Source organism: Leptonychotes weddellii, chromosome 3 (genome assembly GCF_054177405.1).
Source record: "Leptonychotes weddellii isolate Sample4059 chromosome 3, ASM5417740v2, whole genome shotgun sequence".
Lineage (NCBI taxonomy): Eukaryota > Metazoa > Chordata > Mammalia > Carnivora > Phocidae > Leptonychotes > Leptonychotes weddellii.
In genome coordinates, this window is record NC_138371.1 from 126,941,281 (window position 1) to 126,964,289 (window position 23,009).

A 23,009-nucleotide genomic window follows, 5' to 3' on the forward strand; every position below is an offset into this window, starting at 1 on the left:
GTGTTAAATGACTGAAGTAAGACCACATTTCTTGGCTTCTCTTGTAACTAGGTGTGGCTATGCAACTAAATTTGACCAGCAAAATGTGAGCAGAAGTAATGAGTGCAATCTCTAGGTTGTGCACTTAAAGGTAAACTTGCCCTGCAGTTTCTTTTACTCCCTCCTCACTGGCTGGATTATTTATGCATTCGATGTGGATAAGAGAAACATCCTAGAGAAGGCAGGGCAACACAGTAGAAGCGTGGACCCTTGACACTGTAATAGAGTAACACCATCACTGTACTAGCCCTGGCCTGCATATACGGGGATTAGTACCTAAGAGCAAACTTCTAAGCTGTTTAAACCGCAGTTATTTTGAGTCTCTACTATTGCAGCTGAGCCTGTAGTTTAACTAATATGTTACATGAGTGAGAGGGACTAGATAGAAATACAATCATGCCTGAAAATAGCCTGAGGAAGTAAAATAAATGGCCATCTAGCACTTAGAGAATGACAAATACAAAACTCCTCATATGTAGGATTACATCGTAGGAATATTCCACCATCTATTATTATTTCTTTTTTTTTTTTTAAAGACTTTATTTATTTGACACAGAGAGACACAGCGAGAGAGGAAACACAAGCAGGGGAAGTGGGAGTGGGAGAAGCAGGCTTCCCACCGGGCAGGGAGGGAGCCTGATGCAGGGCTCGATCCCAGAACCCTGGGATCATGACCTGAGCTGAAGGCAGGTGCTTAACGACTGAGCCACCCAGGCGCCCCTTTCTATTATTATTTCTTTTCCTTATTTTATTTTTTCCCTAGTTTTAAGATATAATTGATATACACCACTATATAAGTTTAAAGTATACAGCATGATGGTTTGATTTACAATCCATCCATTATTGATAGGTATATAAGTCATTTCTAGTTTTATACTCTTATGAATCATGCTCATTTGAAATTCTTGCACAGGACTTGGTGAACACATGTACAGTGGAATGGCTAGATAAGAAAATATTCAGCCTTGGTGGCGCCTGGGTGGCTCAGTTGTTAAGCATCTGCCTTCGGCTCAGGTCATGATCCCAGGGTCCTGGGATCAAGCCCCACATCGGGCTCCCTGCTCCTCGGGAAGCCTGCTTCTCCCTCTCCCACTCCCCCTGCTTGTGTTCCCTCTCTTGCTGTGTCTCTCTCTGTCAAATAAATAAACAAAATTTAAAAAAAGAAGAAGAAAAAGAAAATATTCAGCCTTAGAAGATTCTGCCAATTTTCCAAAAAGGTACTAATTTACAAGCCCACTAGTGGGGCATGAGAATTTTGGTTTCACATCCTTACTCATGGTACTTTTTTCCTTTCATTTTAGTAATCCTGTTGAGCGTATGGAGGTATCTTACTATAATTTTAATTTGCATTTCCCCCCTGACAGATGAAGTGGAGCTCCTTTCCATATATTTACTAGCCATTTGGATATCTTTTTTATGTAAAGTGCTTGTTCAAGTATTTTGCCCAGCTCACTTTATTTTTTGAGAATTTGGATAGTATTGATCACTATATTTATTGAGTATACTCTGTTGGATACATGGTACTAAGCACTTCATGCTTACCTTATGTATACAACAACAACGTTCAGTAGGTCTATAACTCATTTCCGTTTTATGGTTGAAGAAACTGAAGCCCTGAGATGTTCAGTACTTCACCCAACGTCTTTCAGTTGTAAGTGGTAGAGTCAAGATCTAAATACAGGTCAATCTAACAAAGCCTGAAGCTTGCATGACAAACCCATGGTGGATAACATGGGAAACCCTCCCTTTCTTCAGACTGCATGTAACGTCATTATTGTAATCATTTTCATCACCCTCCCTTTGTCAGAGATTGTTTTACTGGAACCCCAGGGAGAAGAGCCACATAGTTGACTGGCTCCTGAGGACTATTCAGGAGAGTCTTGAACTCTAACCTCTATGGTATGCCTGTGGGGAATCCCACCCCCAAATCACCCTCCTGGAAGGATACAAGGCCAAGGGAATTTTTAACATGACTCCGTTTTACAAGTCAAGTCAAAGAGGAGAACCTTAGGTTTTATCCACAGAAACGGAGCTCTTGTTGGCTTCCAGAAGGCATTAGGGATGGAACAGTGTCATGAAACGTCTAGGGAGGACTCAAAGCCTTCCAGTTATGCCAACCAAGTTCCACTTCACTGGGGACTGTACTCTTATGCCAGGCATTTATATATTGGTAGGTAAAACTACATACTGCTTCATTTCTATTCCAAAAGGGATTTCAAGATAAAACACACTGAGGATACAGCTCTGTAACGTTTAGCAATTGAGAGCCAAGAGCTGCTGCAACTGAAGTTAAGAACTCTTTGAGGACAAATTTAAGTATTATTAGAAAACATATATAAAGTGCTTGTGCTGACAGCTCAAAAAAAACCCACAACACAACCTTCCATTTATATGGCATCAAGGTGCAATTTAGGAACCACTTTCACATATGTTATCTCATTTGGCCATCACAAACCCCTGAAGGTAGATTGGACAGCTGGTCTTATTTTTTTTTTTTTAAAGATTTTATTTATTTATTTGAGAGAGAGAGTGAGAGAGAGAAAGAGCACAAGAGGGGGGAGCGGGAGAGGGAGAAGCAGACTCCCCGCCGAGCAGGGAGCCTGATGCGGGACTCGATCCCGGGACTCCAGGACCATGACCTGAGCCGAAGGCAGTCGCCCAACCGACTGAGCCACCCAGGCGCCCCGACAGCTGGTCTTATTATGATTAATATTTCCATTTTACAAACGAAGCAACCAAAACTCAGAGAGTTTCAGTATTTGCCTGAGGTCACAAAATTCTTAAATGGCTCTGCCAAGTCTCAAGTTTGGGTCTTCTGCCCCTATGCTACATTTTCTCTTACATATACCTGGCCATATTGACAAAGGATGTGACTACTCAAGGGAGTTGGCTTAGAGTTCAAACATCAGGACAATTAGGAGTTCCCTAAGAGAGGGCATTTTTGGAAAAGACATAGAGGTGGGGTTTAAAATGAGCAGTGCTGTGCAAAGTTTCTGTTTGATTCATTTATCACAGCTAAAGAAACCCTTCAGGGGAATTTCTCTCCCATGCCACAGACAGAGTCTTCAGAACTTTCCCCAGAGAAGGGAAATTCCTTTCATCCTTGCAGCCCCAGAGGTCTTGTGACAGCTACTATGCAGTGTTAGAACCCAGAGACAGAAGCCACTACCCTTTCCTCAGATAGGAGTTTACAAATAAAGAAATGCAGCCACCTTCTAGAAGATAGCAAATATTATTGAAAGCTTATTTCTCCTCATTTCCCCAAGTGACAGTTCTCATTGTCATCAGAAAAATAGAGTGAACAAATTTGCCTCTTTCCGTTGCTAAGTAGAATTCTTTATGCTACACTATAAAGCTCACTATTTTAATGCTGTTAAAGAAAAAGGAATTCTAACCCAAATTTAGCATGTTTGCTATTCATGAAAATTTGACAAGTTGTGTAAAGCACTGTCACTATAAAGACTATTTGAGGGCGCCTGGGTGGCTCAGTTGGTTAAGCGACTGCCTTTGGCTCAGGTCATGATCCTGGAGTCCCAGGATCGAGTCCCGCATCGGGCTCCCTGCTCGGTAGGGAGTCTGCTTCTCCCTCTGACCCTCCTCCATCTCATGCTCTCTGTCTCTCATTCTCTCTCTCTCACATAAATAAATAAAATCTTTAATTAAAAAAAAAAAGACTATTTGACCATGTAATTATAGGGATGAATGTTGGAGCGCAATGGTTTTTATTAATGTTGATGATTCTAATAGGTTTAGAGACTTTGACATAACTGTTTTTGGAAAAAAATACACAGCTGCTCATGGGGAAAATTAAAACAAATGAAAAGCATTCCAAATTCTGAATTTTGTCAAAAGATATATATTGTCACAATCATCTTCCAAAATGTGGAAAGCTAGACATGAACGCAGAAGACCCACATTTAAGTTCTGGTTCTGCTGCTAAGTTGTCACACAATACTAGCAAATCACTTGACTTCTCTGAGTTTCTGTTTCCTCCCATCTAAAATGAGGTGGCTAGATGATCTTAAATGTGGAGTTAGCATAACAAGGTTCAGTCTGTTCCCCACTGTAGCTCCTGGGTTTGACAAAGTGAGAAGTTTATGCTTATCATTCAATAAACATCTATTACATGCACTTAAGGTGACTTATAATTGTAGCATTCCATGATTTTATGGCATAAATTTAAAGAATTTCTAAAGAATATGAAATTGCCACAACACAAATCAGCTTATACACACACACACACACACACACACACTCATGCTTAAAATGAGGAGATGCCTAGTAGTAGGTGAGGTTTACATAGTTCCTTTGTTGAAGAGAGAAATCAAAGCTTTAAAATAACTGCTGTCCTCAATCTATTGGATTAATCTAACTTTTTACTGCAGAATCATATTTAAGGAAGTATGACTTTTTAGAATTTTCAGAAACTAAGATATTCATTGAGACACTTTCTGACAGGAACCAGCTGAGAATCTCTGTCTATGTATTTATTCACAATAATGAAAGAGTAATGGAAGGCAACTAATTTAAAATCAGATATATGTTTTCATTTATTTCCTTGGAAGACAAAGGACATACTTGGACATGTTAGCATTAGCCCAAATTGGTGAAGTTCCTTTTTGATTTCATCTTTTTTTTTTTAATTTGACAGAGAGAGACACAGTGAGAGAGGGAACAAAAGCAGGGGGAGTGGGAGAGGGAGAAGCAGGCTTCCTGCCAGGCAGGGAGCCCGACTCAGGGCTTGATCCCAGGACTCTGGGATCATGACCTGAGCCGAAGGCAGATGCTTAATGACTGAGCCACCCAGGCGCCCCTTATCTTTAATCTTATCCTAGTGCATTGGACTAAAACTGCTCCTTGCAGTCCCGAATTGCCATTTCCTATTAATGTCTCATTTTACAACATTTTCCTATGTACATCCTTTTGAATCCTCCTTTTCTTTCCGCTCAGGTTCCCTCTTCCCCAACCAAAATGTCTTTTGCTTAGATTAAACTCCTTTACCTAAAGGAATGAATAAATGATTATTTCCTGGAGGCTGTTACATTTTAAAAGAAAACCATTTCCTAAAGGAATCTCTAATTGGCCAAATTTCAGGCAATTTAACAATCTCACTGGATTTCAGGGATTCCCCCATAGCCCTTAAAACATACAGGTAATTGTCTAGTACAATGGTTTGTCGAACTTTTAAAGCCATGGAACCCTTGTACAAACAAAATCAGGCAGCAATCTGGTACATGGAAGAAATAAGGGCTCAAATACTCTGGCTGAGGCAGTGGTAGGGATCCTGAACCTTCTCCACTCACCATGCTTCTCTCCACCAGCCATTGCTCAGAGGCACACAACTCTGAGCAACCCTAGTAAAAGGCCAGCCTACATTCTCACACAAATACACATAATGTAAGAGCATATGTGATACACAAGTAGATGACCCACTCTCAAGTATCCTGAAGGAGCCTGTAGATATCTTTTTTTTTTTTTTTAAAGATTTTATTTATTTATTTGAGAGAGAGAGAATGAGAGACAGAGAGCACGAGAGGGAAGAGGGCAGAGGGAGAAGCAGACCCCCCGCCGAGCAGGGAGCCCGATGTGGGACTCGATCCCGGGACTCCAGGATCATGACCTGAGCCGAAAGCAGTCGCTTAACCAACTGAGCCACCCAGGCGCCCGCCTGTAGATATCTGTTGCAGTAATAAATCATAGTCACATTTTTTAATACTTTGAGAATGTAGCAAAATGAGAAATGAACAGATTAAGCAATTTAGATTTGGCCTATTATCCTCTATTTCTATCTCTTGTTTTTTTGTTTTTTTTTTTTAAGATTTTATTTATTTGTCAGAGAGAGAGAGAGAGAGCACAAGCAGGGGGAGCGACAGGCAGAGGGAGAAGCAGGTTCCCTGCTGAGCAAGGAGCCTGATACGGGGCTCAATCCCAGGACCCTGGGATCATGATCTGAGATGAAGGCAGACACTTAACCGACAGAGCCACCCAAGCGTCCCATCTATCTCATGTTTGAAACTTTGGTGTGCTACATGGTTGGGTTATAAAATAAATAACGGTCAACTAAGTGTGTTCTTGAAGTCAGCATTACTATTACTAGCTGCTTTAGAAGAACTGGTTTTCCCTTATTCAATCTTTCATTTGAATCCAATCACCAAAACAATTGCTTTCTTCTCTGAAACAAAAGTTCCAGTGGTATTTTTCCTAGCAGACGACATTCTGAAGCAGATGGCCTCCAGAAAGACCACCCAGATCCACTTTTTGGTGGGCTCCTGAACTGCCTTTCTCACCTTGCAGGCACCTGCAACCCAACAGTTTCCAAATCAAAGTCTTTCACCTTTGCCAAAAACCTGTCCCTCCTCCTGGTTAATGATCAATGATTCTGCCTTCTACCCACACACAAAACTAAAACCTTATAGTAACCATCAATCAGCAACCATTAAATTACTGGGACTCTAAGCTAGGCAAATTACATAGATCAGGATTTTTCAACCTCAGTGCTATTGACTTTTTGGGCAGGATGATTCTCTGTTCTGGGAGGCTGTCCTGTCCATTACAGGATATTTAACAGCATCCCTGGCCTCCACCTTCTAGATGTCAGGAGATACACCTCAGTCCCCTTCTAGGCTTCACAATAAAAAGTGTCTCCAGGCATTGCCAAATGTCTACTGGAGGCAAAATCAACTCCAACTCTATTTGAGAAGCACTGATGTGGATCATCTCTTTATTCCTTGCAGTACCCCACAAGGTAAGTATTATAACTTCATTCCACATAGTGTAGATCAGGAAACTGGGCCTCTGGGAAAATCAGTGACTTGTCCTTGGTCATGGGGCTGGTATGTGGCAGAGCTGAGTTTCAGAGTACTGCAAAAACTGTCTCCCCATCTGTCTTTGCTACCTCTGGAGCTCAGTTCCCTTTTGCATCTAGTTGTGTTTAAGTTTTTTTTTTTTAAATTTTATTTTTTTTAAAGTAATCTCTACACCCAATGTGAGGCTCAAACTCACAACCCCAAGATCAAGAGTCACATGCTCTTTCCACTGAGCCAGCCAGGCGCCCTGCATCTAGTTTTTTATCTAACCATGTTAACCTTTCATTCAGAATGCCTTGATTTTGCTCCCTGCTTCCTGTTTCACTTGCTATTGCCTTAGTTCAGATTCTGTATTTCCTGCCTAGATTATAACAACCAGGCTCTTAATTTATCTCTCAGATTTCAGTCTCTTCATTTTTCAGTCTCCTTTTCACATTGCTGGTAGAACATTCTCAAACATGTTATTACATAACTTCCCTATTGAAAACCCTTCTGTGCCTTCCACATTGCCCACAGCGGCCCTCTCAAAGTCTCAAAGGGTGGTCCAAAGACCAGCAGCATTGGTATCTCCAGGAAACTTGTTAGAAATGCAAATCCTGGGGCATCTGGGTGGCTCAGTCGGTTAAGCATCTGCCTTTGGCACAGGTCATGATCCCAGGGTCCTGGGGATGGAGCCCCGCATTGGGCTCCCTGCTCAGCGGGAAGCCTGCTTCTCTCTCTCCCAAACCCTGCTTGTGCTCCCTCTCTCGCTGTCTTTCTCTCGCTGTCAAATTAATAAATAAAAATCTTAAAAAAAAAAAAAAAGGAAATGCTAATCCTTGGGCAAGCTGAGCAGTAGGCAGAAATGATTCTCCAGGCAGCCTTGCTAAGTAATTGATCAGACATTCAAGAAATATTGATTACATAGCTGGTCTGTGCAAGACATTCCACTATGGTATAGGGACTTTCTCATATATGGATTTGCAAGGCTCTGTATCTGTAGGTCGGGGAGTAAGTCTCAGCATCCATATTTTTAAAAAGCTCCCCTATGATTCTGATGTGCATTGGGTTGATCATGACTGTCACAATGCCGGCTATACAAAAATGAGAGACGTCTCTCGCCTCCCCAGACCTGCATTGTAGGAGACATTAGCAAACGCTAATGCCGCCATGGTAACAGGCGAAGTAACAGGGGCTTGCTTCTCCTCTTGTGGGTTTCCTTTGGCTTTTGATTTCACTTTAGTTTCCTTAACTTGAAACTATTTGCACAACAACCAAACAGCAATCATTACTGATAAAGGCAAAATTTTGTTTGGATGATTTTATTTAGTCACCTGATCTCTGGCGTCCGAAGGTTAATATATGGTTCACGGTCTCAGATATCCAGCAGTAACCACAAATTAGGGTTACCTGTTCAACAGTCCCTAAAGTATCTTTCAGGATTCTAGGTCCCTTGCGGCTGCTGCTCGCTCACAAGGTGTCGGCGGCTGATGACAGTTCTCTTTACTATGCTCTAAGGTGGTTGTGGGACCTTAAACCGACTCACTGAGAGCGGCCGAGCCAGCTCCACTCCGCACCCGGGGCCGGGGCGGCGCAGCGGGAGCTGTTACCGGGGATAAGGTCAGAGGGCGCCTGAAGGGAGCGTCGATGGGGAAGTCCTTTGGGGCGGGCGCAGCTGCAGCTGGTAGCGGGAAATCGAAACTCAAGCTGTTAAAACCGCTGCCCCTGCCCTTCGGAATCGCATCTCGAGACTCGCCAAGCGTCCCAGCCCGCATCCCTCCCGCAGCGGGCGCCGGGACCCGTGGACTCAGAGCTATGTTCACCCGCACTCGGGTGGTGGGCTCCGGGCTCGGCGCCTCTCCCGCCCCCGGCCCGGCCCGGAACCCCCCTGGGCGGCGCCCGGAGCCAGGCAGGCTGCAAGGTCCCAGACGCGGGGTGGAGGCGGCGCCCCAGATCCCCGCGCAGGAGAGCCCGGGGCTCGCGGGCCAGCGGCTGTAAGTACTTCACAACCTGTTTTGGGGGCGGGAGCCCAGACCTCAAACATACTCACAAGCACTCTCTTGATCACTGGAGTTTGAAACCACCGGGGCCCAGTAAGAGGGTTTTTGAGAGACTGCAGCCTTATTTGCCTACACAAAAAGCCTTCAGGAATTATTACCTTATAAATTGAGCGTGCCAGTCTGCGGGTCTTTACTAAATGTCTGAGCTCCAGTTCCTTGCAAGAACACTGCTTTCTTGATTCTTGTGACTGGCTACAGGATTGAAAAGATGTATGTAGAAATCGCTAAGCTTCTTACTAACTTTTCAGGTAGCTCCAGAACTCACACTCTTTAACTAGTATGAAATTTTTTTTTTTCCTTCCTGTTTTAAAAAATCCGGGCCCTAAATGATGCGAGGGTAGGGGCGGAGAGGAATGTGTTAGGGGGTAGAGGATCCAAATGCTGCCTCTGGGAGCACGCTTGCATCTCAACAAAGTTCCCAGATAAACCACCTCTTAGGACCAGAGCCGTGAGGCTGGGTGAGGTCGAGAGTGGCTGCAGGGTTTCCTGTCCTGGCGTGGGTAGGTGCTCTATGCAAGAACCGTTACAGGTAACTTTTATCTTGGTCTTCGGTTCAGGGTCTCCAGTTGGTACCTCGAAACATTTTGCTATGCCTTGTCAGTGATTCTCTTTCTTCCCAATGTACGGAAATTCTTTAACACAATAGTGTGGGGTACACAGTGCTTTGGAAGCCCTGCCTCTGTGAACTGGAATTGCCCTGGTGGTTTCATTTTCATTCCCCCCTTTCCATCAACTCTTAGTCACACGAAAGACATGCTGGTTGCTAAGGAACCGCATATGACCTTAGGACCGGTAAACAGTAGATTTTCTTTCATCCTTAACTTTTGAAAGAATTCATAAGTACTGGGCTTTTAATATTATCCAGCTTAGGGTTACCTTAGATGGGGTGGGTGACCTGGGTGATTTCAGTTGGAGATTGCTTCATTTCTCTCCTTTGCAGAATGAGAGGTGTCCTGCTACAATAGACATTCATTAGTTTCAAGTAATCTACATCTCAGCTGTAGCATTTAATGTAGTAGAGATCATGGGCATACAGTCTCATGTTGATGATGAACACTCTTTATATGTCTTTTTCTTCTATTAAAGAGCATCTACTTAGATATAACCATTTAGTTGCAAGCTCTTACCAACTCATAAATATTAGTGGTTGCATCTATCTGTTTTTATTTGATTGTAAGTTACCCCAGAATCTTGCTGGATGAAATTGCTCAGAAAGGGGCAGTTTTCTAATTAATTGTCCAGGCCTCAATACCTGAAGACCTCACTGCATACCATTTTGTGATTTTTAAGATTTGCTAATAGACTATTAGAGAGCACATGGAAGAGTTCAGTTAGTTTTCCTGGAACTGATTTATTTATAAAAGATTTATTTGAGAGAGAGAGAGAGCGAGAAGGGCAGGGAGAGGGAGAGAAAGTCTCAAGCAGATTCCACACTGAGTGTGGAGCCAGATGGGGACTTGATCCCAGAACCCTGAGATCATGAACTGAGCTGAAACTAAAAGTCAAATGCTTAACCAGCTAAGCCACCCAGGTGCCCCTATTTATTTATTTTTAAAATCGAACCAGTTGCAATAAGTAGAGCATTATAAGAGACATTCCCTTTTAGGTGTTTATTTTTAGTTTTTAAAGATTTTATTTACTTATTTGACAGAGAGAGAGACAGCGAGAGAGAGAACATAAACAGGGGAATTGGGAGAGGGAGAAGCAGGCTTCCCGCTGAGCAGGGAGCCCGATGCGGGGCTTGATCCCAGGACCCTGGGATCATGACCTGAGCTGAAGGCAGATGCTTGACTGAGCCACCCAGGCACCCCATCCCTTTTAGGTGTTTAATATCTAAGATCCTGTTTGGACCACTCTGAATTCTTACATCTCCATCAATCACTTCTATTTACTGTTTATTCCCACTTGTCTCCTTTAATGGAACTGGAAAACCAAGGAAAATGGTTGCCTGGTAAATAACATCTTAGTAAAATTCACACATACACTAAAGCCATTAAGAAGGGGGTTTAATTTGGGGCACCTGGGTGGCTCAGTTGGTTAAGCATCTGCTTTTGGCTCAGGTCATGATCCCAAGGTCCTGGGAGAGTCCCACGTTGGGCTCCCTGCCCAGGAGGGAGCCTGCTTCTCCCTCTCCTCCCTGCTCATGCTCTCTCTCACTATCTCTGTCTTTCTCTCTCTCAAATAAATAAATAACATCTTAAAAAAAAGGGGAGGAGTTTAATTTATTCATTTTTTAAATTTTTGGAGCGGAATTACAGCCTTTTCTGATGGGAAATAAAGAAAAAGGACGTATTAAGTGCTTAATAAGCTTCATTTGTTCACTTTCAATATGAGCCTATTTATATGATAAAGGATTGAGATTTAACCTTGTATTGTGTGCATCCTTCCATTAATTCATTAGGGAAGCGCCAGTGTAGGCATGGGAGCATGGGCTTTGAGGATAGACGCACTTGGGTCCACATTCTAATTCTACCATTAATTGCTCTCTGAATGTCAACACGGTGCTTAACTACTTTATGCCTTAGTTTCCTCATTGCTTAAAATGAGATAATACCAACCTCTGAGGGTTTCTTTGTTTTTGCATGTGTGTATGCATAAAATGTAACGTCATGCCTAGCGGAAAGGAAATGTCCAGTTAAGTGCTGGGTGCTGAGAGCCTTGAATTCATTTAACAAATGTTTATTGATCAAGTGCCATGCTGTCACCCTGAAGTGGAGTGTTTGTACCTTGTAAAAATACACTGATTTAAAACACCTGCTTACATATAAATTAGAGATTTTAAGGCAATCTTTTACAATTTTAAATGACTTCTGAGACTCTCTAATGGACTCTAAGGCAAGGCTCTGTTCTGACTATATTTGGATTTAAGTAATTATAAGTGCTAATTCATATCGGCTTTCCCAATTATTTTTAGTTGGTGATTTTTCTCTTCTCCCTAAATATCATAAGCCATCTATACAGATTTAAAGAGAAAAAAGCTCATATATACTTCAAATCCAAAGTAACACTTTCCCTTTCAATATTTTGATTTTTTTTGGTAAATATCTCATACTCACTTCTATAATATCTAGATAAGTATAAGAATAAAGCGTGGGATGGGGCGCCTAGGTGGCTCAGTTGGTTAAGCGACTGCCTTCGGCTCAGGTCATGATCCTGGAGTCCTGGGATCGAGTCCCACGTCGGGCTCCCTGCTTGGCGGGGAGTCTGCTTCTCCCTCTGACCCTCCTCCCTCTCATGCTCTCTGTCTCTCATTGTCTCTCTCTCAAATAAATACAATCTTAAAAAAAAAAAAATTTAAAGAATAAAGCGTGGGTTTTTCTGGAAGGGGTTTTCACCTGACTTTACCCACTTCTGGGCAATAGGCTCTCATCTGTGATAGCAACACAGGGTTCACTTCATTCAGAGGCTAGCCTATAATCATACCTGGAAGTGGTCCTTTAGCGTGATGCCGTTTAAAGGAAATAAAAAGATATTCTAAAAATGAACCTGTAATGTGGAATTTTGCTATACAGTTTACATCAGATGAACTGAATTTGTATATAAATTAACATATTTGCAGCCTACTGTACACTAAGAACTGAAGAGACTTAAGGATGGGCAATAATAATAGCAAACACACGAAATGCTTAGTATGTGAAAGTGCATTGTGTATATTCTCTCTTTCAGGCCTCACAAGAACCATATAAGAGGATCTCTAGCTTTGGATATTTAATTAAAAATTTAGGAACAAATAACTACTCAACAGAAGATAAGCCCTTAGGTAGCTTATAGTCTAATTGAAGGGGCAGACAGTGATTAGATAATTACAGGAATGACTCTTCATATACACTATAAAGGAAAACCAGAGTCTGAGCTAGTCTTGGGAGCCTGAGAAGTGTTCCCAAGAAGTGATGTTCGAGCTGCAATCTACAGGATAATTGGGAGTTGTGTGTTTTTTTGCTGACATCATACATTATTCCAACACCAACCAACTTCAATTCAGTTCGGACACTACCCCGAGTTAGCACAGACCCCAAGGATTAGGGCCCAGTCTCACAAGACTGCCCCTGTTTCAGACACCAGCCACAAATGGGGTCCCCAAACTACCCACACTTCTGCCTGGCTGACTACAAATGTGGGTGTTTCCATGACCTCTCCTCCCCCAGTTTGATAATTCATTAGAACAAATCACAGGGGGCGCCTGGGTGGCTCAGTCGTTAAGCATCTGCCTTGGGCTCAGGTCATGATTCCAGGGTCCTGGGATCGAGTCCCGCATTGGGCTCCCTGCTCCTTGGGAGCCTGCTTCTCCCTCTCCCACTCCCCCTGCTTGTGTTCCCCTCTCTCGCTGTGTCTTTCTCTGTCAAATAAATAAAATCTTTAAAAAAAAAAAAAAAATCCCAGAAATCATGGAAACTCCTATACTTACGATTACTGTTTTATTATAAAGGGTACAACTTAGGAATAGCCAAATAGAAGAGATGCACAGGGCAAGATATGGGGGTGGGGTGTTGCCCAGAACTGCCATACCCTGTCTGGGTGGGCCACCCTCTCAGCACTTTGATGTGCTCACCAATCTAGAAGGTCCTCAGTCCTTATTCAAGAATATTTATTCCAGCTTCATTACACAGGCGTAATTGATTAAAGCATTGGCCACTGAGTTCATCACTGAACTCAATCTCTAGCTCCTCTCCCCTCCCCAGAGCTGTCAGAGGGGCAGACCTGAACGTTGTAACCCTCTAAGCATATGGTTGGTTTTCCTGGCAAATAGCTTCCATCCTAAAGCATTCTGGGGTCATCTCATTAGCATACAATCAACACTCTTATCACTTGGAATCCCAAGGATTTTTGGAGTTCTGTGCCAGGAACCAGGGACAAAGACTAAGTTTTTACATTTTGTGATGCCACAGGAGTTTATATAGCCTCTGTGGCAGCCAGGGAAACTTGCTATCCAGATCTCCTTCAAAAGAACTTACTGTGGGAAGCATAGTCCACTGACAGCCCCAGCTGCAACCCCTTTGTCTATTATACCCTTTGTACCGGGAGCACACTGATTCTGCATTCTTCCAGCCAGTGTCTGAACATTCCAGGGTGCTAGTGTCAGCCTAGTCCTGGCCCAGGTGGGACTCCTCTATTGGGCAACTTTTGCCAGAAGATTCCCATAGATACATCACACCCCTGATTACAATAGCTTAGACACTACATCTGTTGAAGTGCTATGTAATTGTACTGGGGAGACCCACTCCTTTTTCTTATTTCCTCCCTTTCGGGCTCCAGTTTCCTTAGTTCCCTACTCAAACTTCAAAACTTTTCCCAGTTTGCTGTGCTCCAGGGAAGGGAATAACCCTGGTAACTGATACTTTTCTTTCCCTTCATCCTCAAAGTCTCAAGCGACAGTGAAGGGAGAATAAAGATGGCTTGGTAAGACCACTTATTAATGGCCAATTCCCAATTTCTCTCTTTTCCTCTTCAAGAACACTGTGTTACATTAGTATTAAGTATTTTATACATAGAAGGTGGGATATAAAGTGGAATATATGATAACATCATTAAGTTATAGTGTTCAATTTCCGTGAACATCACTATCTAATAATCGTTGAGTATATTCTGAGTCCTGAAGTATAATATCTTATGTCCAAGACAGATCATCAAAAACTTCTTAGGTCATTCTTGATTCACCTCATTTCAATCCGAACTAGCCACATAAAATAGTCTTAAATGAAGTGCAAGTTTTTACAAACTTATGCGAGCCTATAAGAACTGCTTTCACTATTTCTTTTTCACTGCAATGCCCCAGAGTTCTCTTCTGAATCCTCATATGAGTGTGAGAAAATAAGCTTTTGCCTACAGATGTTAAATGGCATGAAAGCATCGGGCTATCACTCCTCCCTGGGGCTAGTGAACTGAATAATGTCGAATTTCCTTTTAGTGCCATAAAATAATAGTACATAGGAAGAGAAAAATCTATGATTGATTCTGATGAGTAATCTTCTTGACAGCTTAATATAGATGGCTATTCATTAGAGGACTATAACTCAATCTTCAGACAAGGCTCATAAGCATTCAGAAAGTCTGTAAAACAACAGATAGTGTTTAACTCTTAATGATAATTACATGGGGGGCACCTGGGTGGCTCAGTTGGTTAAGCAACTGCCTTCGGCTCAGGTCATGATTCTGGAGTCCCGGGATCGAGTCCCGCATCAGGCTCCCTGCTCGGCGGGGAGTCTGCTTCTCCCTCTGACCCTCCCCCTCTCATGCTCTCTGTCTCCCATTGTTCCCCCTCTCATGCTCTCTGTCTCCCATTGTCTTTCTCAAATAAATAACCTTTAAAAATAAAAAAAAATAAAAAAAAAGATAATTACGTGGCTCGATGAGCTTGTTAGGTGTCTCAGTGATTACTATATTCTACTAGCAACCTAATCAGTAGAACTCTGCCTATTTGACTTATTTTTGAAATGAAAAATGTGGCAAAGCATACCAATACTGTAGTAGCTTAAAGTCAATTACTTGCGACCTAGAATAGTCAAACTGGGTACCCCGAGAGAATAAAACCAAAATAACAATCAATAGCTGGAACTCTTACATCTTGGACTCTTAACCATGTGCTAGACCTTGTACTACACATGTCATATAATTCCTTTTTCTCATCACAATAAACACTTGGCCACTTTACAGTTGAAGAAACTGAGTCTTGAGAGATTAAATGATTTCCCAAGGTCTCACGGCTTTTTTTAAATGATAGAACCAGCACTCCAACCTAAGTCTATCTACCAAAGTCTAGATCCTGAAATGAGATGGAGCTGGAAGGAGGAAGTGGAGTATAGCTGGCTAAGTTCCCATCAGTCGTCATCATTTTCACATCAAGAAAATAGAAATTCTATAGGCTAAAGGGAGTGATGCTATAGAAACAGCGATGTGACATTTACGGCTTTAAAATTCTTTGGATAGAGAAGTAGTTTACAAGAGTCAAGTTTCTGTGGGGATTCTCTTGTCTCTGCTGCTTTTCTTTTTTTTAAAGATTTTTTTTTATTTATTTATTTGAGACAGAGAATGAGAGAGAGAGAGCACATGAGAGGGGGGAGGGTCAGAGGCAGAAGCAGGCTCCCCGCCGAGCAGGGAGCCCGATGTGGGACTCGATCCCGGGACTCCGGGACTCCAGGATCATGACCTGAGCCGAAGGCAGTCGCTTAACCAACTGAGCCACCCAGGCACCCTCTGCTGCTTTTCTTAAATGACAGTTTGGCGGGCTTGAACAATTCTCTCACCATCCCCTCACCATCCCTGTTTATGAGCAACCTAAACAACACCCCGCCTCCCGGTGATCTTTCAGACTTCTGACCATAGGCCAGAGTAAGCAATTCATTTGACATTCATAATATTGGACATGTGTGGGTATATATGAGTTTATATATAGCAGAAAAAAAATTCACAACTCTCACCCTTACTGTGTGTGATGCACTCTGACATTTTCTACTCTCGTTCATTAAAAATAAACCCATTAAATTGGTTTTATGACCCATTAGTGGGTTACATGTATGGTGTGAAAAAACATAGCTCTGTGCATGGCAGAAGAGATTGCTGGAGTGGATGGAAAGAAAAGACATTTTGGTTTGCTTAGGTCCAATTTATCTTCCTGTTTATACAGGAGGGTAGAAATTATGGTTCTGTTTAGAACGAATTTCCAACTTTTCTGTACTAGATTTCACTCCTCTGTATGGAATGCATTTGCAGTCTGCCAAGTCTTAGGGAGCAATCATTTTTGCTCAAATACAATATCAAAAATGAGTGGGCATTTCTCAAAAAGTCTTTGACAGCTGAAACAGTGAAACAATAAATCAACAGGATGATGAAAGCATGAAAAAACATAATACCTATAATAATCAGTAGAAGCATAGCAGAAATGAGAAAAAAGAAACTTAGTTCAATTACCCAGTAAGGTTATTTAATTCAAAGTCAGTAGAGTGCTGTAAGGTTTTACATATTGTTAAGGTTAATTGCATCTATTCCGAATCTATTTGAATCTGAAACAAAAGCTTAACAGGAAAAAAATCATCAAAGGGAGAAGACTGCATTTGAAGGGTCTGTTCTATATCAGAGAATCAGCTAATGATGATCTTCCTTTGTTCTGTAATGTTTGTAATACCCCCCCCAAATATGAACACTTAAAAGGCAATCCATTAAAGTCCTATAGAAAAACTAAAGACATTGATCATCATTAAAACTCAAGGGCTAGTATGGCCCAGTGTTTGTTTTACTGTGGCACCAGAGAGAGTGGAAATCCTGTACTACCTAATCTTGTAAGAAAATCTGAGCCCCTGCTTGAAGTCTTTATTTTAAATATTTCCTCATTAAAAATCTTCAGAATATTTTCCCCGATTATAAAGTTATATCTGCTTGTTATAAAAACCCAAACATTACAAAAATAATATAGAAAGTAAAAGTCCCCTGCAATTCTAATCCTTAGAAATAAACAGTTCAAATAGTTTGATATGAAGACATCTTTATTTTTCTTTTTTTTTTTCTTTTTTTTTTTTTGACATCTTTATTTTTAAAGTGTAAATGTGCTCATTGATTCTTTATGCCAAGTAGAAAGTCTTAGAGCCATTACACTTTTTGATTTCAATTGCCAATAGAAGGTGACAGGCAGGAGAAGATATGTTCTTTTTCTAATCTTTATTTTAAAGTGTGATTGCTCGCTATCCTATAGGCAGATACTATTTTCACATTGGTTTATTATTTAACTGTGCAAGGAAACAACTCTTGTTCTAACAGTGGACTCTTAGATAATATCTTTTATGTAGTACTCTTCCCCAGAATATTTGACCTGAACATGTAATCATGAATAAATCATTTTCTCAAATCCAGATTGTGAGGTGTTCTATAAATTCTATAAGACAATTTACCTGGTGGGACGCCTGGGTGGCTCAGTCGTTGGGTGTCTGCCTTCGGCTCAGGTCATGGTCCCAGGGTCCTGGGATCGAGCCCCGCGTTGGGCTTCCTGCTCCGTGGGAAGCCTGCTTCTCCCTCTCCACTCCCCCTGCTTGTGTTCCCTCTCTCGCTGTCTCTCTCTGTCAAATAAATAAATTCTTTAAAAAAAAAAAAAAAAAAGACAATTTACCTGGTGTTTTAGTCAGGGTTCTCCAGAGAAACAGAACTAAGAGATTATATATTTGTATACAGACACAAATATATACAATATATATTTGTATATATATAATCTAATATATAATATATATGCATATATAAAAGTACATATTATAAAGAGATTATAATAAATATTATATATAATATTTTAAAATATATATTATAAATCATTTTAGAATTATATAAATATATAATATATAACATATTTTTGTATATAAAGAGATTATTATTTCATATATATACATAAATTTATTATAAGGCTATAAGGTATTGGCTCACATAATTATGAAGGCTGGGAAGTCCCATGATCTGTCATCTGCAAGCTAGAGACCTAGGAAAGCCAGTGTGTAGCTCCAAAACCTAAAAGCAGGAGAGCCCATGGTGTACATTCCCTTCTAAGTGTGGAGGCCCGAGAACCAGGAGCACCAAGGGCAGAAGATTGATGTCTCAGGTCAGCCAATCAGGTCAACATTGGTTTCAACCTTCCTCTGCCTCCTTTGTTCTGCTGAGGCCGTCACTGGTTTGGATGATGTCCACCCACAATGGGAAGGGCCACCTGCTTTACTCAGACCATGGATTCTAATGCTTACATTTTTCAGAAACATCCTCACAGATGCACCCAGAAATCATGTTTAGCCAGGGTACCCTGTTGCCTGGTCAAGCTGACACAGAAATTAACCATCACACCTGGACTCTCCAGAAATGTTAGTCATGAAAGGTAGGAAAAAGTCAAGGAAATGGTCCTGGATCACTGAAGTCTATAGAGACGTGTCAAACAACAGGCATGTGTAATCTGTGATTGGATCCAGGATGCGGTCAGGGTAGGGAAGAATATTCTAAACATTGGAACCATTTAGAAATTTGAATATAGAATAAATATATATTAATATTAATTCCCTTGGGTGTGATAGTTTTTTTTTTTTTAAACCTGTAAGTAGGGGAATGTCTTTGTTCTTTTTTTTTTTTAAAGATTTTATTTATTTACTTGACAGAGAGAGACACAGCGAGAGAGGGAACAAAAGCAGGGGGAGTGGGAGAGGGAGAAGCAGGCTTCCTGCTGAGCAGGGAGCCCAATACAGGGCTCGATCCCAGAACCCTGGGACCATGACCTGAGCCGAAGGCAGACGCTTAATGACTGAGCCACCCAGGCGTCCCGGGAATGTCTTTGTTCTTAAGAGATACATGCTGACGTGTTCAGGGTTATGTTACTGACTCTGCAGCTTACTTTCATATGATTCAGAAAAAACAAAGATGAGGAAAGTGAAAGAAGTGTGGCCAACCATTTACCAATTGGTAAATATAGGTAAATAGTATATGGGTTTTCATTTTACTAATATTTTAATTTTGCTTGTAGGCTTAAATTTTAAGATAAAAAATTGGGGAAAAATAATTTCAGATCATATTCTAAAGTTCATTGTGCCTCTCTTTTCCTTTATTCTTTTGGAATCTGGAGAATTTAAAAGGAAGTTTGTCATGGAGCTGTATGCTTAAGATTTGTACAGTTTGTCCTAACTATATTATAGCTCAATAAATAATTTAGGGAAAAAACCTGGGCTCAGAACCATGTTATCTTTTACAGAAGACTATTTGCTAATCTTTAATGAACTATTTATCAACACCACTTTGTTTCATGCAGTGGTTCTTATTACTCCTAAGACACAGATTGAAGAAAAGAATCAGGAACTAGGATATAGATGTTAGAGAACAATGCCAGAACCAGGGTTGTAAAAAGACAATTAGAAAAACTAAATCGCATACATTGTGGAAGAAGATGGAGCAAAGAAATTCAGTCACAGCATGAAAAAGGAGATGTACTGTGATTTTGGGCTAGGTGTTATTACATATGGTGAAAGAGGTGGCATATATATGTTACACATAATTCTCATATTATAATTACATATAATAGATATCTGCAAATAGGTATCTTAAGCATAGATGGCTTTATTTGTTTCTCACCTGTGAAATAAGTCTGAAGGTAGTTAGTCTAGGGGTGATGTAGTACAAATAGCAGGCAACCATAACAGAACATTTATTTTCTAGCATTGTTCTTTTTTTTTTTTTAAAGATTTATTTATTTATTTGAGAGAGCGAGAATGAGAGAGAGAGAGAATACATGAGGGGGGGAGGGTTAGAGGGAGAAGCAGGCTCCTCGCTGAGCAGGGAGCCCAATGTGGGACTCGATCCAGGGACTCCAAGATCATGACCTGAGCTGAAGGCAGTTGCTTAACCAACTGAGCCACCCAGATGCCCCTATTTTCTAGCATTGTTCTAAGGACTTTGTCTCTGTACTCTAAGATGTATATAGCTGTTATCCCCATTTCATAGGTGAAAAAATAGAAAAACTTAGTAAGTTGCTCAAAATTGTAGTTAGAAAATAACAGAATTAAGGTTTAAAACCAGGCAACTTGGCAATAGATTACCACTAATGCGGTGGTTTTATAGTCACAGGGCACCAGATGGCTTTTGTCCTTCTGCCATTTCTGACACATGTCTTCTGTATTCAAGTTGCCTCATTGACCAAGATAGCTGCTTGAGCACCAGCTACCACTTCAGTCTTCCACGAAGACTGGAAAGCAACAGAAAAGCCTTTCCTCTCCATCTCCATCTAAAGGAGCTTTCCTAGAAATCCTTCTATATAGCTTCCACCTACATTTCAATTTCCCAAACTTAATAACACGGTCATACCTAGCTATGAAAAAGGTTGTGGACTGTAGTCCTTTAATTGGGTACATTGTCAACCTGAATAATATAAAGGTGCCATTAGAAGGAGAAGGTGAAAATGAATGGTTGGGTAGAGTCAGCATCTTTCCTAGTTTGAGAATTGAGGAGAGTCAAACATAAGAGCAGACCTTAATCATTCAAACTGTTTCTGGGATTTCAGAAATGCAAATGGGATATCTAAGGAAGAAATATTTAAATGTAGTCCACATTCCTGTTCAGAGTATTGATTTTAGAGGACTATTAGAGTTATCTTCTGGATAATATTCTGCGCAAAGCTTTATTTTTTTGCTTTGTACATCGTGCAGGTTTGTTTATAATAGTGAACAATTGAAACAACTGAAATAGTTAAGTGAGAGGTTATATTATGCTGCATCCATGTTCTGAAGTATTATGTAGCCATTTAATATTAAGCTTGTTACATGAATAGTTGGGAAAACCACTTATAACTGAAGACATAAAATTGGACTTAAGATATGATTGCAGCCGTGTAATAATAGGTACAGAATATAGATTGGACTGAAATTCACTCAATAAAAGTAATCGTGGGGGTGCCTGGGTGGCTCAGTCGGTGAAGCATCTGCCTTTGGTGCAGGGTCTTGGGTTTGAGCCCCGCATCAGGGTCCCTGCTCCACGGGGAGCCTTCTTCTCCCTCTCCCTCTGCCTGCTGCTTCCCCTGCTTCTGCTCTCTATCAAATAAATAAATAAAATCCTAAAAAAAAAAAAAGTAATTGTGATCTCTGAGGGGTGGGATTATGAGCGACTTTTCAATATTTAAAAAATATATTTTTGTGCATTTTCATCTATAAGCATGTTTCTTTGAAAATCAAAATCAGAAATAAAAGATGAATTTTGTTTTTAAATGTTCTATGCAGAGATTTAGATATAAATCCCTCATGCCTTATATTTCTGGTTTTGTCCTTTAAGTTATAGATAATCTTGAGGAGCAATGCTTAAGACACGTGGACATAATCAGATCTTAGTCTATTAATAATAATAATAGAAAATGGGGACACCTGGATGGCTCAGTCAGTTAAGCATCTGCCTTCGGCTCAGGTCATGATCTCAGGGTCCTGGGATCGAGCCCCACATAGGGCTCCTTGCTCAGCAGGGAGCCTGCTTCTCTCTCTCCCTCTTCCCCTCCCTGCCACTTGTGTATGCTCTCTCTTTCACAAATAAATAAATAAATAAATAAAAAATATATATATACACACACATATATATATAAAGAAAATGTACAACCATTGGTAAATATGTGGGTTTTATGCAAATGCAAATTTCCTTGTCACTAAGCTATTCTTAAAAGAATGTTTATCCTGAATATTCTCTTGTTGGAAAAGACAGTCCTGCTTGGGCCTCTTCCAACTTGTATGTCTTGCTGGGTGTGCCAAGACAGCACACCAGACCATTTTTTCATCTGGACTATTCCTCAAGGTTGGAAACCTTGAGAGATGAGGTAAGCTTTCCCCAGAATGAAGACCAGGCTTGCTTACTACCTGCTGTAAAAATAGTGGATTCCTCAGCTGTGTTCCTCACCTGCCATGCAAACATGCTGTGTGTGCAGCATCTATCATGTTACCTCCAAAAGACATGGGGCCGGAGAGAACAGACATAAATATACTGATGCTCCTGCTATGTGCTGTGCCATGAGTAATAAAGTCTTAGTTTCTGACCCAGGAGTCTCATGGCTTTTGCCGGTATCTATGAAACAGTAACAGTCCCGCTATTAGGCTAAGGGTAGCTTGTTAGGTTAAGGTTAGTTTGCAAGTGATAATTTGGAGCTGAAATACATGCCAAACCGTGTGGCCTAGTGTAGGGTTACCTCCACCCGAAAGAAGGGGCACATTTTTTTTTTTTAAAGATTTTATTTATTTATTTGAGACAGAGAGAATGAGATAGAGCATGAGAGGGGGGAGGGTCAGAGGGAGAAGCAGACTCCCTGCCGAGCAGGGAGCCCGATGTGGGACTCGATCCCGGGACTCCAGGATCACGACCTGAGCCGAAGGCAGTCGCTTAACCAACTGAGCCACCCAGGCGCCCGGGGCACATTTTTCTAATTTGCATAAACTTACCACATCTCACTAAGTCATGAGCCTACATAGGGGTGCTGGGATGGATGGATGTGTTTGTATATACCTCTTTAGACTTTCCATGAAGTTATCCTATGAACAAAGGTACTGATGACCTCTGATCCCTTGTTTATCTTTTCCCCCTGGGTGTCTGTTCAGCCCTCTGGGGTTCTATTCAACTGTCCAACAGAAGCTGTGAATTAAAGAACTGACCTGCT

General features: G+C 41.2%; 1 protein-coding gene across 3 annotated transcripts in view; it reads left to right on the plus strand.

Moving 5' to 3' along the window:
* The first annotated feature begins 8,515 nt into the window (after positions 1 to 8,515).
* Positions 8,516 to 23,009, plus strand: part of EPSTI1 (epithelial stromal interaction 1) — an 89,847-nt gene continuing 75,353 nt past the window's right edge. The window contains exon 1 of one of the 3 annotated variants that reach the window (XM_081814966.1): positions 8,516 to 8,818. In XM_081814966.1, the coding sequence (XP_081671092.1) occupies positions 8,640 to 8,818 (179 nt within the window). In that variant the 5' untranslated portion in view covers positions 8,516 to 8,639. The remainder of the gene's footprint in view (positions 8,819 to 23,009) is intronic. The other 2 variants (XM_081814967.1, XM_081814965.1) reach the window with 2 other exon arrangements.